At 39.6% G+C, this 14,258-nt stretch overlaps 2 protein-coding genes across 2 annotated transcripts; one reads left to right on the top strand and one right to left on the bottom strand.

The window, feature by feature from the left end:
• Positions 1-1,855: 1,855 nt before the first annotated feature.
• Positions 1,856-3,028, top strand: neurog3 (neurogenin 3). Its single transcript, XM_061040927.1, has 2 exons — positions 1,856-1,936; positions 2,150-3,028. The coding sequence occupies exon 2, from the start codon at positions 2,156-2,158 to the stop codon at positions 2,717-2,719; it is 564 nt and encodes a 187-aa protein (XP_060896910.1). The 5' UTR covers positions 1,856-1,936; positions 2,150-2,155; the 3' UTR covers positions 2,720-3,028.
• pdlim1 (PDZ and LIM domain 1 (elfin)) lies at positions 2,679-11,736 on the bottom strand. Its single transcript, XM_061040926.1, has 7 exons — positions 11,457-11,736; positions 10,048-10,199; positions 9,568-9,652; positions 8,328-8,512; positions 5,796-5,944; positions 5,042-5,159; positions 2,679-3,628 (listed from the first exon to the last, which is right to left on the bottom strand). The coding sequence occupies exons 1-7, from the start codon at positions 11,547-11,549 to the stop codon at positions 3,442-3,444; spliced, it is 969 nt and encodes a 322-aa protein (XP_060896909.1). The 5' UTR covers positions 11,550-11,736; the 3' UTR covers positions 2,679-3,441.
• Positions 11,737-14,258: the final 2,522 nt, after the last annotated feature.

Raw genomic sequence — 14,258 nt, 5'->3', positions numbered from 1 at the left:
AGCAACTGGGCGCTTCTGTTTGCCTATACTTTGAATAACAAGCAGGGCACTACAATACAGTGATAAAAATCATGGAGAGAGACGGACACGTAAAACCCACACCTGTCCATGGTATCCGAATATGGATTTGGCATCAATGATTATTTGTAAAGTTGTAATATTCCGTTTACTTTAGACGTTTCGTGCCTTTTATAACAGCAACGCACCATCTCATATCTCACTACTGTATTTGTCCAGTTTATTGAAAGCATATGGTTATCAGATTGTTCCCAAAACACATATTTAGACAGAAAGTGAAGGGGAGTTTTTTGTAATCCTTTGTTGGCAACTGTAAATCATGTTTGAGCTGAGCCATGTTTCCCCTTTCCCCTCACCAGAGCCGAATCCTGTTTGCATATTGTTGAAATATTTCACTTCTCTTAACTTTCTGAAAATAAACTTTATCAATAAAAATGTTGTGCGCCAATAATTTTGGCCAATAATGGATATGTTTTGGAGATGTCAAGGCGCACACATAAAAAAATCCCATTTTGAAACAAAAATCGAGCTTTTATTGTTTTGACAAACAACAAAAGCTCTTGTGCTGTCACCTCAGTCAACAGATCAGTCCAACTCTAATACTCTTTGTTTGGTAGCCTCATGCGTAATAGCCTTTGTGCGGCTGGAGCCTTGCGTCATAACGCGTTAAGTTTGTCCAAATATAAACGGCATTCAAAATTATATTTTCACGATTAACGTCATGTTTTCTATACCAATATAAACGATATACAATAAAGCTGCAACACCGTAAGTATTTTAATACCAAACACATCAGGTCATTTGATATCGAACGATACAAACTACCCATATGTACATACAAATCTTTTTTTTATGACCAGAAATAACGGATTTGTATTTTAACTTTATTTAAGAATCAAGCTTGCCAAGTTATCATGAAAAACATGTAAACTGCAAAGCCAAAAGAAGATTGCTTAAAATGCGATATTTTAAATTTCCATTATTGATTGTGATATTCCTTTTTGATACAAACTATTTTTGCAAAAGCAACTTGAAATCCCGTGCTAAGTAGGTCAACTTTAAGAAATAACACTCATATTTTAAATGTTTCCTACAAGCCTGCGCATGAGAATTATGGCAACCAACATTTTTAAAGGCATTGTGAGCATCCATTTATTAACAAAGGTAGCCTTATTTTACATTCATTAACTAACAAAGTGCTGACTATCCACACCATCCTTCAATGAAGCCATCTGCTCTCGTGTACCAAGCTCACCTTTACACTTATCTGCTACACCATTGTTAGGCAATGGATGGTGAATGTATTTGCGTATGGAAGAACTCTTACAACTACATAATCTAGAATTTTATTTTATGATAGATTTATTTTATTTCATGCCTGCATACTCAAATTCCATGTCTTTGAAATGTAAAGGATAACAACACCGTTCAAAAGAAAATGTCGTGTCCTCTCTAAACCCTAAGATAAAAAATAATGATAATGAAATAAACTCTTTCATTTTTTTTCCCACCAGGGAAACCATTTGAAATAATGGTTAAATGATGCTTCCAATGCTTATCAACATGGGAGACACCGAGACAGGAAAAAATAAGTATGATTTTTACAGGCAATAATATATATTTGTGGTTGACCTGGCATAGGCAAGATATATCACCAAACACTTTTGAACACACAATTTGAATGTAAGTTAAGAAGGGGGAGGGGGAATCGTCGAATGAGTGAGTGGGACGAAAGTGGTGGTCGTGCTATCTGGAAGCTGATTGGTCACTTGACAGGCGCTGTTGATTCAGGCGTCCACCATGTAAAAAGATAAGATAAGGGCACTATAAAATAGCAAAGATGCGCATCCGTGCCCCGCTGTCAGTGAGGATTAACAAGACCAACTGACTGTCTCTTCTTCCAAGTATCTCCTGTTCAGTAAGTACTAATGTACCGATCCGGCTCAGGTTTATCGAAGATGTTCAACTGCATGTTCTGTCTAGTGGAATCATTTCAAGGATTTAAAGAGTCATAGAAAATGCACTGAAAACAAACGCTACTTTCTGCAGTTTACTTCCTGAAGTTTGCCTTGTTTTGTGTTGTATAATGAATATGCGTTTTATATATTTTGGTTTGTATTCTATTTTTTAGCAGAGGATGTCTCCTAAATGCGCCCCACATGACCTCTGCACATCCATAGATGCAATGACGATCAGATGGGTTTGTGATCATAAAGCTGGAGAGGACTTCAGTCCACTGACTGTTATCAGGAGGCAAGGCTCGGCAATGAAACATGTCAAACACATAAGTACATGTGAGAGGTCTGGACAGCGGGGCAGGAGAAGAATAAAGGCAAATGACAGGGAGCGTCACCGGATGCAGAACCTGAACTCCGCCTTGGATGTGCTGAGAAGCATCCTACCGTCACTGCCCGAAGACGTAAAGTTGACCAAGATCGAAACTCTGCGCTTCGCCCACAACTACATCTGGGCTCTAACCGAGACTTTGCGCATGGCTGACCACCGTGGACTGACGCCGGCGGACATCAGCAGCCAATGTGTTTCATCTGCGGAGTCGGACCTGACCTCACCTGTAGAGTCTGCTTATGTCTCATCTTCAGACTTTGAAATATCAGCTCATGAAATGAACTGTAAGATTTTAGGAAGAGACCAGTCCTGTGTTATGCCTGTAACCTTTTATTTCAAGTCATTCTGTGGTTAAAATGATCCAAACAAAAAGTTGGAACAGGTTAACTCTGCTTTAACCGACCACACATCACGGGTCACAGCACTTACTGGGTTGAGAACTGGCAGGTTTGTGCAACATTTTATTCTACTTTCCGTTTGTTTTTCATCTTTTTCAGCACTTAACCTAGTTATAAAGACGAAAAACTGAATTTATTCAAAACGTAAAAGATTAAGTAGTCTACTTAACAAAGTGAGACAAAACTGGCAATGGAGGAAATCTGTTTGGGAATGTGATTTGATGACCATGTAGATAAATCAGTTTCATTAAAACACCATGAAGCCATATCAATGATTCAGGCAGCTAATTGTTCAAGCTTAAATATTCATAGGTAACAAGTTTTAAAATATTTTAACTGCATTCAGTGTTTATTTATTAAAAACGTGGAGATCTTTTTTTTCTGTATTAAGAAGTAATCTGTGTTTGTTTTCCGTCATTACAAAGAACAAAGTGAACATGTAAAAATATCATAACCACATTTGCTGTTTGGGGGGAAGGGATGTCATCTTATAGTATTCTTTTTCATTTGAAAAGATGATATTCATGACAGTCCTATCTAGAAGTGACTGCGCTGAAGCAGAATGCGAAAGAAGACCACTTTCTATTCAAGGAGTAGCAAAAGCTAAAGGTTGCAATGTCTTGGATTATGTCTTGGTCCTTTATTGGCGTGCAGTCCGAGGCTGAGCTCAGCGATCACTCTACTTGGGGAAGACCGTGACCACGTCGTAGCCCTCAGGCGGAGTCATTCTCTCCCGCGCATGCTTCTCACAGTAAATCTGCTCCTCCACAAAGAAATGTCCCTTCTGTTTCAAATTGATGTCGCAGTCCGTACAGGTGTAGCACTCTGGGTGACGGAACTTGTCCCTCAGCTTCACCACCATCCCCCTGAAGCACAGATAGAAACATCAAACAGATTGATGATAGTTCTGCTTCATGACATGGATCATATATCATATATATTATCATAATAATCAGGATCTATTGTAAACACTTTGTAAAAGGTTAGAGCAATACAACAATGACAAAAGTGTTTGGACATCTAAACACATTGAAACAATTATTTTTTTAACATGGAAGGAAAATGTGATGCTCATTTCATTTTCTGAACCTGACAGCAGGGATTGTATCCCATGACGACATTATAGGTTCATTAATAATCGCACGCACATACACTAGTGAGATTTAAAAAACTGCCATAAGCAGTACATCTTCTATCTTTTCTGATCCTGTCCTATACATCCTGCTTTATTTTGTCTATTCTATCTAACATGCACCTCGCTGTCAAAACTTGCCATGGAAAATGTAAAAAACAAAACTATTTCAGCAGGTATCAGACCTTCTGTTCATTGCCTGGTCTGATACCTTCTTGATGATCGTATTAGTTTTAGTAGGTCATACAGAGGCATCAGTATTCACTTATTAACTATTAACAGCCCGTTTCAAAGCAGCTACAAATGGTCAACAAGCAACAAAACAACAAACAATAACAACCAAATGTAATAAAGTTTTCTCCATGCCATTAAAAGAGGAAGCGGTGAGAGGTTTTGATCGTCAATTAAGATAACTGCACAGCCATTTCACTTTTGGAACCATCCTACCCTGCTCAAACTGATGGCTGAACCTTTTTTCTTGCCACCATATCTCTGCTAAATGTTGCTAAGTGCTGTGTCCATGATGGATTAATGTTGGCTCTTTGTAACATAACAATGAGTAAGCTCTTTTATCTGCCTTTTGTTAAGTGTCTCCAGATAACATTTGTTATGATTTGGCACTTTACAAATAAAGATTGATTGATTAAAAATGATGCACTACGCAAGTGTGGCCATGTTGTAGGCTACAAAGTGTACTAAATGTTTCAAACAGCATTCTAAAGCTCTCGTTGTGGGGTATGTCTACTAGTGGGGAGGGTTTTAGTTAGTCAGTCATAATATGAAAATAATTATTGAGCGCTTCTTGGAACATAATTGTGTGAGTATAGGGGTCCTCTCTAGACTTGATATGAGAAGTATGCAGCTAGCTGAAAAACATCTCACCTCGTAACTTACCAGATATCAAGGTTTTCTGAATCTGAAAACTCAAATGAACTTAATAAAGTACAAAAATGTGCAGAATACGGTTTTATAGGAAATCCATGAGATAAAGTAGATTTTCAGGCTACAAAAGGACAAGACAAGGCAGCAGTAAATAAAGCCTCAAGGTGGAGACAAATCCCCCCAAAACATCTGTGAGCCTTTGTGTTATATCAACATATTTTGTAACAGTGTGGAAGGTAATAGTGAGGAATCATGAAATACTTACACAATTCCAGATCCACATTTGTCACAGGTAGGTAGCTTGTCTATGTTTCCCACAGATGATCCAATCTTTGTAGAAGGGGCTTTCACACTCCTAAACCCTGATGGTTTGTCAGAGTCACCTACAACCGTCAGACACATGCACAGAAATGAACAAAGATTCCACTGCACAATTGTTCCTCAATGGGACCTTTGGAGGGACTCCAAACTAATCCTGTGTATTCAAAAAATCAATTGCAACAGGGTCTAGCTTTTATTTGTATGCATTACAAATCAATATAAGATTATTAGTCTTTGATAAATTCCAGATCTTTCACAAAGTTATTTACTTACCAGTTGTTAGTTTGGACATGTCTCTACCAACCCGAATCAATTAATGCCCATGAGTTCCTACTTAAGTGCATTGACACCAAGGGGAACATAGTCCATATTAAGAGCCTTAAAAAGATCCCTGCTCAGAGGATGACTGTTTCCCATGTACAGGAACTTGCCTAGAAGAACATCTAAGTAAATCAATAAGTAGCTCTAGGGATTGACATTTCCAGGTGCTTTAGGTGGAATGGTGGCTTATCATAATACATCTTTTGATCTTTCACTGATTCTACACACACTTAAAGCAATTCTTTAGTTTAATAAATGACTGTCAGGAAATCTGAAAAAGTAGACAACTATGATATCAAATTAAAATTGAAAAATATATTTTTGCCCCCAGGGCTTACAAGAGAAAAAACATTGAATAGAAAGCTGCAAATGAGTACCTGTCTCGAGAATCTCCTGAAGAACTTTAAAAGAAGCCGACTGTCGAGGAGGCTCGTCAGACTCTTGGTTCTCCTGCAGCATCTTGTAAACCTCCGATTCTTCTGCGACAAGTGAATGCTTGGCTGTTTGTGATGCATCTGATGGAGCCCTGAAAACCAAGTGTGTACATTTCAATCTGTCAGCAGGAGTAACATGCTGCAAAAAACATCAAAACATACTGAGGAGACAAACAGCAAACAGCTGAGGTGCATCCAAAATCTCTTAAATTCCATCCATGCTTCCCTCTGTGTCCTTGTCCCTCCCAACAGGAATGCATGGAGAGAAACAAGGATGAATGCAAGGAGGCTAGAAAAAGGAAAATTTGTTTTAATTGTGACATTGTGATGACACTCTTGTGCAGTTGTGAAGTTTTAGGAGAGTCCAATCAGCTGCAGGGTCTGATCAATCAGCTGCAGGGTCTGATCAATCAGCTGCAGGGTCTGATCAATCAGCTGCAGGGTCTGATCAATCAGCTGCAGGGTCTGATCAATCAGCTGCAGGGTCGTCAAATCAGCTCAGGGTCTGATCAATCAGCTCAGGGTCTGATCAATCAGCTCAGGGTCTGATCAATCAGCTCAGGGTCTGATCAATCAGCTGCAGGGTCGTCAAATCAGCTCAGGGTCTGATCAATCAGCTCAGGGTCTGATCAATCAGCTCAGGGTCTGATCAATCAGCTGCAGGGTCGTCAAATCAGCTCAGTGTCTGATCAATCAGCTCAGGGTCTGATCAATCAGCTCAGGGTCTGATCAATCAGCTCAGGGTCTGATCAATCAGCTCAGGGTCTGATCAATCAGCTCAGGGTCTGATCAATCAGCTGCAGGGTCTGATCAATCAGCTCAGGGTCTGATCAATCAGCTGCAGGGTCTGATCAATCAGCTCAGGGTCTGATCAATCAGCTCAGGGTCTGATCAATCAGCTCAGGGTCTGATCAATCAGCTGCAGGGTCTGATCACTCAGCTTAGGGTCTGTCCAATCAGCTGCAGGGTCTGATCAATCAGCTCAGGGTCTGATCAATCAGCTCAGGGTCTGATCAATCAGCTGCAGGGTCTGATCAATCAGCTGCAGGGTCTGATCAATCAGCTCAGGGTCTGATCAATCAGCTCAGGGTCTGATCACTCAGCTCAGGGTCTGATCAATCAGCTCAGGGTCTGATCAATCAGCTCAGGGTCTGATCAATCAGCTCAGGGTCTGATCACTCAGCTCAGGGTCTGATCAATCAGCTGCAGGGTCTGATCAATCAGCTCAGGGTCTGATCACTCAGCTCAGGGTCTGATCAATCAGCTGCAGGGTCTGATCACTCAGCTCAGGGTCTGTCCAATCAGCTGCAGGGTCTGATCAATCAGCTCAGGGTCTGATCACTCAGCTCAGGGTCTGTCCAATCAGCTGCAGGGTCTGATCAATTCGTTAAACCCAAAGAGTGTGGGACAGATGAAGACTTGCATGAAGGCTGCGCTCATGTCTTCTTGCTCAAAGTGAATCTGCTATCAGATTAGTTCATGCTGCACCTGAACACTAAGAGGGAGGATGGGTGGAAACAGAGGTGACTTTTGAATGAAAGTTTTCCTGTAATCAGCCGCACCTTGTTTGGTTGCTTGTTAATGCAGTGGCCACAAATGTAGACCATTAAAAGAATGGATGTGCTGCAGAGTGTTTACATTTAGTGACTAGTACACATGCAGTGCATGTACAATGTATTGTTCTGTGTGTGGACAGGCAATAGGAGACAGTGAGATTCTGAATAGACATTCATCCACCTGTTGTCCCACTAGTTAGTGGGGCTGTAAAGTAGCAGAGAGGTTTTGTTTTGTTAGCAGAAAAGATATCTATCAATCATTAAAACTTGAGCCACACATTTGTTTGATTCAGTGAGGCGAAAGCCAATCAGCGTTTAGATTCCCTGACATCCTAAAACGCACCAGAAATGAGGGAACCGACCTCAATTCAACCAACAAACATTTGAAAAGTTGTTTTCTTCTCCTCTTGATGACAGACCTGACTAAGCTTGACTTTTTACAAATCTGCATCATGACTTTGTTATTTTGCCAAAATGACATTGAAATAGGTTGATTTTTAGGCTCATACCGCTGAGGTGAGCCAGAGTGATGTTACAGTATATCTTACACTCAGACTATCGGGGGCTACTCCGGGATGTTATTGACAAAGAACTGACATGAAAGGAAGTCTTGCTTAGAAGTCGTTTAATGCTAACCTTTGGCTTCCGAATTACGAAGAAATTCACCTTGATTGCCAGAGGCATATACAGTATCGTCTATCAGATGATGATAGAGGATGACTGCTGAAGGGTTCCAAGATTGGCAGAAAATAAACAAACAGCGCAAGACCTGATATGTGAGGAAACATATCATACATCTCATATTTAAATGCTTATTTAAAGTCAATGGCAAATATTATAAAGCAAAAGAAGTCTTAAACTTGAGATTTAGTCTCAATTTGAAAGGGGATGAAGGATTGTCATTTAAGGCTTAACCTACTTGGGGTTGGGCTCGTGGGCTGTGACCGAGGTTTTAGCTTCATCCAAAGCTGAGTTGAAGTTTTGGATGTTCTCTGAAGAGTAGAGACCAGAGGGGTTGTTGTACTGGTTAGTCACAACATTGGAGCTGAAAGCAGCAAATGGCAGAGCACTCCTGTTGTGGGTCGATCCTATGGGTTTCACCTCCTGCAAAAATGAAAAGAAAAGCTTATTGTGAAAAACCAAGCAAAGAATAAAAATAAACGATACAAAAGAAAAGAAATGTAGTATTGTCTGAAACATGCAGTAGTGCAAAGTGTATTCAAGAGTGTTCACAACTTTGAAGCACAGGGATCAAAGTTTGAAGCAGCTGTTTTCAACTGGCTCATGAAAATGACTGAAAAGAGAAAAACCTTTATAGTGTTTCAAATGTTTTCAATAATGTTGCAACTGCAAACTTTAAACACTAAAATTTGAAAACATATCTGAACATAAAAGCCATGACGGGCTTATTTGATATTCAACTGCTGCTTCCAATTTGACTTCAAGTAACTGATAATTTAGAAAGGTAATGTGTGGCGTCATGGATTCTAATTATAGCCAACAGTCTTCAAACACATCATGACACTGGCATGCTGTCAAAGTGGGCACACAAAAACCACCAAATGTAGCTCGTGCTTCCAAGAGGGAACACAAAAATGCCTACAAATATAGCTCATGCTTCAAGCATCTGATATTTAAAGTGCAGAATGCTCCATAGTCTCTTCAAGCAAGTTAACATACACCAAGATACAAACAATAACATGAACAATGTCATTACTGCTTGAAAAGCACAAAGCAATGTTTTAAAATAATAAAGAGTGAAAAGACATCAAAGTGGCTGATGAAAAACAAGAAACACAGAACTGTGTGTGAGAAAAATGCAACATCTGTGACCTCTTTAAACAGACACACCACACTGTTTCCTACATGAATTCATACTTTGGTCTCAACTCAGAGGGCAGGAAGTGAGGCTTGCATCAGAGCTTGGCTGATAAACTACCATCTCCTAGGAAACCTCCTGTTAGGAAGTAAACAATGACTTCATCTTTGGCAGTATGTAGGAAGAAAAAAAAGAAAGAAAAAGTCTTTGTGCAGAGGAAAAGGAATGATCAGGCTTCCAGAAACTGTATGCTTACTTTGTAATAATTAAATATAGATTAGAGAGTTAGGACAGTAATTGTAAAAGTTTGGGGTTTGATATCAGGACAGCAGGCACATACCTGTGGCTGGGATGCAAGATTCATCTTATACGGATGTGACCTCCCTTCCTCAGATGAAAGTGGTGACCACAATTTAGTCTCTGACCTGCATAGTAAGGAATAACAAGAAACTTAACACACACATATATTAGAACTGTTGTTTCTTTCTGGGTGAGTATTGTTTTATTACAACAGAGCAGAGTCAAGTACAATCTTGGTCTTGGCTTACTTTATAGTTTACCCCACCCTGCCTTTATTTGTTCTGACCTGCCTCTTCAGTAAATTCCATTATAAACATCACTGCCACATGAAATCTTCTGCTACCATAAAGTTACATAACCTAGACTCAGAAACAGGCTACCATACACACACATCTCACAATTAAAGTCGTCAGGATAACATGGCTAGCCCTTGAAAAAGCATAAACACAACACCACTCCCTGAACACTTGGACTGAGATGTCTCATGTTGCTCAGTATTTTCAGGCCTGGAACATCCTACCTGTCAATGGAGAGCACCATCTCCTCTATGCACCCCTTGATCTTGTTTTGGGCTTCCAAGTGAGTCATGTTCTCTGTTGGTTCTCCATCAATTGCCAAGATCATGTCTCCCATACACAGATTGGCTTGGGCAGCTTTACTCCCAGGGGTGACCTGAATCAAAATAAATAAAAATGCATTTGAGCTAAAGTTATTTGGGCTGGCAGTGGCTAAAGAGAGAGCGTTCATAAGATCCTTAATAATTGACTTTCCTTGAGGAATTCACTGTATAATCAATCATCACCCCAAGACTGGTGATTGTTTTTTTAATGTGTGGTTAAATAAAATAATGAATGAATGAATGTATGTGGACATAGGGTATAGGTTCAACGCTTTCTAAATCAAAAGGCAAGAAAATAAATACTTGAGGATAGTCAATAGTGTGAAAAAACATAAACAGGTATAACACATATAATACCAACTAGCAGGCATTAAGTTATATAACACCTTAAAAGACAAAGAGACCTGCTTTAAAACTTCATAACATTCATATCAGCTTTACTTTTATAAATCATAATGCAACAAATAACTATAACCATAAACATGTGGAAACTATACCTTTAATTTACCTGTATATATCCTTACAGTCTGAAAGCAGATTTTCTTCTTAGAGCATTAAGTCCAGAGTGTTGTTTGACTGTGTCCTAAGCACTTTACACACCTTTCATTATTTACACTAAAGACATCCAGGCAGATCCACTAGAGGGGTCAGGGCAGACACAAAGATGAAAGCCTACAGAGACTCTATCACGTTTCTATGGGTGGAGTAGACAGACTACTGTCTACATGTCTAATAGAGGACCAAGGTCCACTCAGGCAGAGTGACCTACACAGGGAAGAGTCCAATTTAATTAGCCTATTTCAGGAGTAGAACATTATACGTTTAATGCCTAATAGCATTTTGTGTATTAATACCGTTCACGTGAAAAGTATCCAACAAGTTGAAATATTTAACTTTAGACTTTCCGTCTGTCTAGGCAATTAATTTCAATGTGGAACAAATAAATAATCCATGAAACCCCTGTTTAGAAACGAAGATACTGGTATGCCTATGTTAAGGGGCTGGGGTCTGAGACGGACTACTTCCAGAAACTGGAAGTAAAAAAGAACCCGACAGTAAGAGCATACCAACGACAGTAACTAACATCAGCTACATTTGGTAAGTATGGTAATAGGCTTATGAGTTTACCCTTAGTAAAGGAACGTCAACTTGTTGCTCAAACTAGATGACGTTATCGTGGCCTACATCAGATACCTCGTCCTCAGAAGTTCAGAGGAAACTACGAGGGGTGTTTCGTCGGTACATGCTCAGGTAGCTTAAGGTTACACAATAATGATACAATGTTACGTTAGCAGCACCGTAAAACTTACCCGGGAAATAGTCAGCGGCTGTTCGAAGTCCTTTCCCCCAACCAGCCGGAATCCCCAGGGTCCAGGACCCTCTATCACTACCCTAATAGGCATAACGTTAATGTTAAAGTGAAGTGTTTGAAGATAGGCTATGTCTCTAGCAGCTCACTTCCTACAGCAACTGACACGTACAGTGATCAATAGGCAGACGACAAGCCTGGATACCAGCTAGGAAGCATTAAAAGAGGGCTGGACCCTCAGGTTACAGTTAGACCACATTCGGAGTTTCCACGCTGGTAAGTGAGAGTACAAAGATCGTGTATTGAAAAGTGGCTCACTCAGTAATATGTTGTGGGGCTGGCGAAAAGCTTGGTGGTTATACCTGTGCGCCAAGTAGGCTAATCATATCAATCAATCAATCAATCAATTTTTATTTGTATAGCGTCAACTCATAACAAGTGTTATCTCGAGACACTTTACAAGAAGCAGGTAAAATACCTTACTCTTTGTCTGTTAACATTACAAAAGAGCAGGTAAAAGACCTTACTCATTGTTATGTTACAAAAAGCAGGTAAAAGACCTTACTCATTGTTATGTTACAAAGATCCGGCCTATCAATCATGAGCACTTTAGCAAAGCAGCAAAAGTTACAGTGGTAAGAAAAAACTGCCTTATTAAAAGGCAGAAATCTTCGGCCGGATCCCCGGCTCATGACGAAACAGTCTTCACAGGCCTTGGAAAGGGATAGGGGGAGAGATGGGTTAAGATGCAGGAAGAGGGATAGAGAGCAAGGGGGTGGGGGGAGGTAGACCGTCCATCAGCAATCCGGTGGGGTGGGGAGGGGGTGTGTGTGTGTGTGTGGGGGGGGGGGTTGTTCTGGCAGGCCGTCAACCGACGATCTTGAGGAGCCTAGGAGAGCTCAAGAGCTCCCAGGAAAGTAGATGGTTAGTGACTGAGATTTATAGATAGATACATGCAGTAATATGATGTACTGTATATGCACAGAGAGAGAGAGAGAGAGAGATAGAGAGAGAGAGGAGCTCAGGGTGCCAGTTCCCCCGGTAGTCTAAGCCTATAACAGCATAACTAAGAGCTGGTCTACGCCAGCACCAGCCCTAACTATAAGATTTATCAAAAAGGAAAGCCAACCTATTTCTGTGCCTGCTTTTTCATAGAGCAAAAAGCAGAATAGTGAAGTGATAGCCTATTACAAAAAAGATACTAATGATGATATTGATCTTTCATGGAAATTGTTGACAATATGAGAAAGCTATATGATAATATCGGATTTAGTTTTAGGAAACTAAGAAAATGTCAAATTCAAGTTCTATTTTCCAATTATTTTAATCCTGACATCAATATGTTATAGATAGGCCTAGGTGAAAATATGATGCACAGCATTTACCCAGAGCAACATTAGAACTCCAACTCTATGGAAATCACTAACAGGCATGAACATTGTTTTCAAACTTAAAGCATAGGCCTATTTCTGTAGGCACATAGGCTACTTTCGAATAGGCTACTTTAAAAGTAGAGCAGAGTGATACCTCCTAACACTATGCTCCTCTCACATGAGTTTCAATGTTTGTTATAGCTTACCATTTATGGTAGAGCTACTTTTCAGGATGTGGAATGTGCCGCTCCCAAAACCTGAGTCCCTGCCAGAGGATCACTGCTGAAAGTGGAGAGAAAGTGCTTCAGGCAAACTAACGGATAGAAACATGTCCACAATTTAAGAAAATACATGCAACCTTAAGAGACTTTCGGGCAAAAAAGTGAAGTCATAGAACCGGAATTGAATAAAACAGAAGTAGGCCCATCATCAGCCATGCTGATTTTTTTGCTTAGGCACTTAAACTATTTTATTACAATTTATGTGAACTCCCTGACAGAACGGAAGTAACCCTCTCAATTATCTTGCTCATCTCTCCATCTCTCATTAGAAAACCTTTTAGGCCTTTAGCAAAAATGTTTTGCCCCCAAAAAGATATTCAGATAACTGCAGTTATGACTTTAATATAGGCCTATATAGACCATCATCTTTATATGTACCTCAAATGTTGTAATCTGCTATCTATTCTAAATCATACATGAATATTTAATTTAAAGCCTTGTGAGTGTCTAGGCATACATTACTGCATCCACACATCCTCTTTCTTTTTCCGCAAATCCCTTAGCCCAGCCATATAGTATAGAGGACATACTTTTGCTTAAAGATACATAGTTACAGCCAAAAATGTCAAATTATTTCAGTCTCAGTCAGACTGCCAAATCACCACACCCTGATGCCACATTCATTGAGCTCTGAATGGTTGTATGTTAAAAAGAAGGGATCTAATCTGTTGGAAATTGAAGAGAACAAGCACTGATTGGTTGTCAATCTCAAAAGGAAAATCTCTAATTGGTTGTTTATAAAATAAATAAGCTCTGATTAGTTGTTTATTTAATTTTTTTTAGAACTAATCAGAGCTCTTCTGTGATTATAAGCAACCAATCAGAGCTTGTCTCTGATTATAATCAACCAACAATTTAATATTTGACCAATCAGAACTCTTTCTTTTAAATAGGGAAGAGCTCTTATTGTTTTTTTTAAAACGTAGAATACCTCTGCTTGACTGTATGTATAAAAAAGAGCCTTGATGGTTTAACATGTGAAGAAAAGGCTCTGATTGGTTGTTTATAAAAAAGAACAGCTCTTAAGAAATAGCTGTTATTGGTTGATTTGATGGGTTGTTTGTTAAATGGAAGAGCTCTGATTTGTTGACTATTAAATAAAATAACTCTTATTGGTCGAAAATGTAATAGGAGTGCTCTAATTGGTTT

Source organism: Labrus mixtus, chromosome 6 (genome assembly GCF_963584025.1).
Source record: "Labrus mixtus chromosome 6, fLabMix1.1, whole genome shotgun sequence".
NCBI classification, from domain to species: Eukaryota; Metazoa; Chordata; class Actinopteri; order Labriformes; family Labridae; genus Labrus; species Labrus mixtus.
Note: the sequence above shows the minus strand (reverse complement) of the source record. Positions and strands in the feature narration are given on the sequence as shown.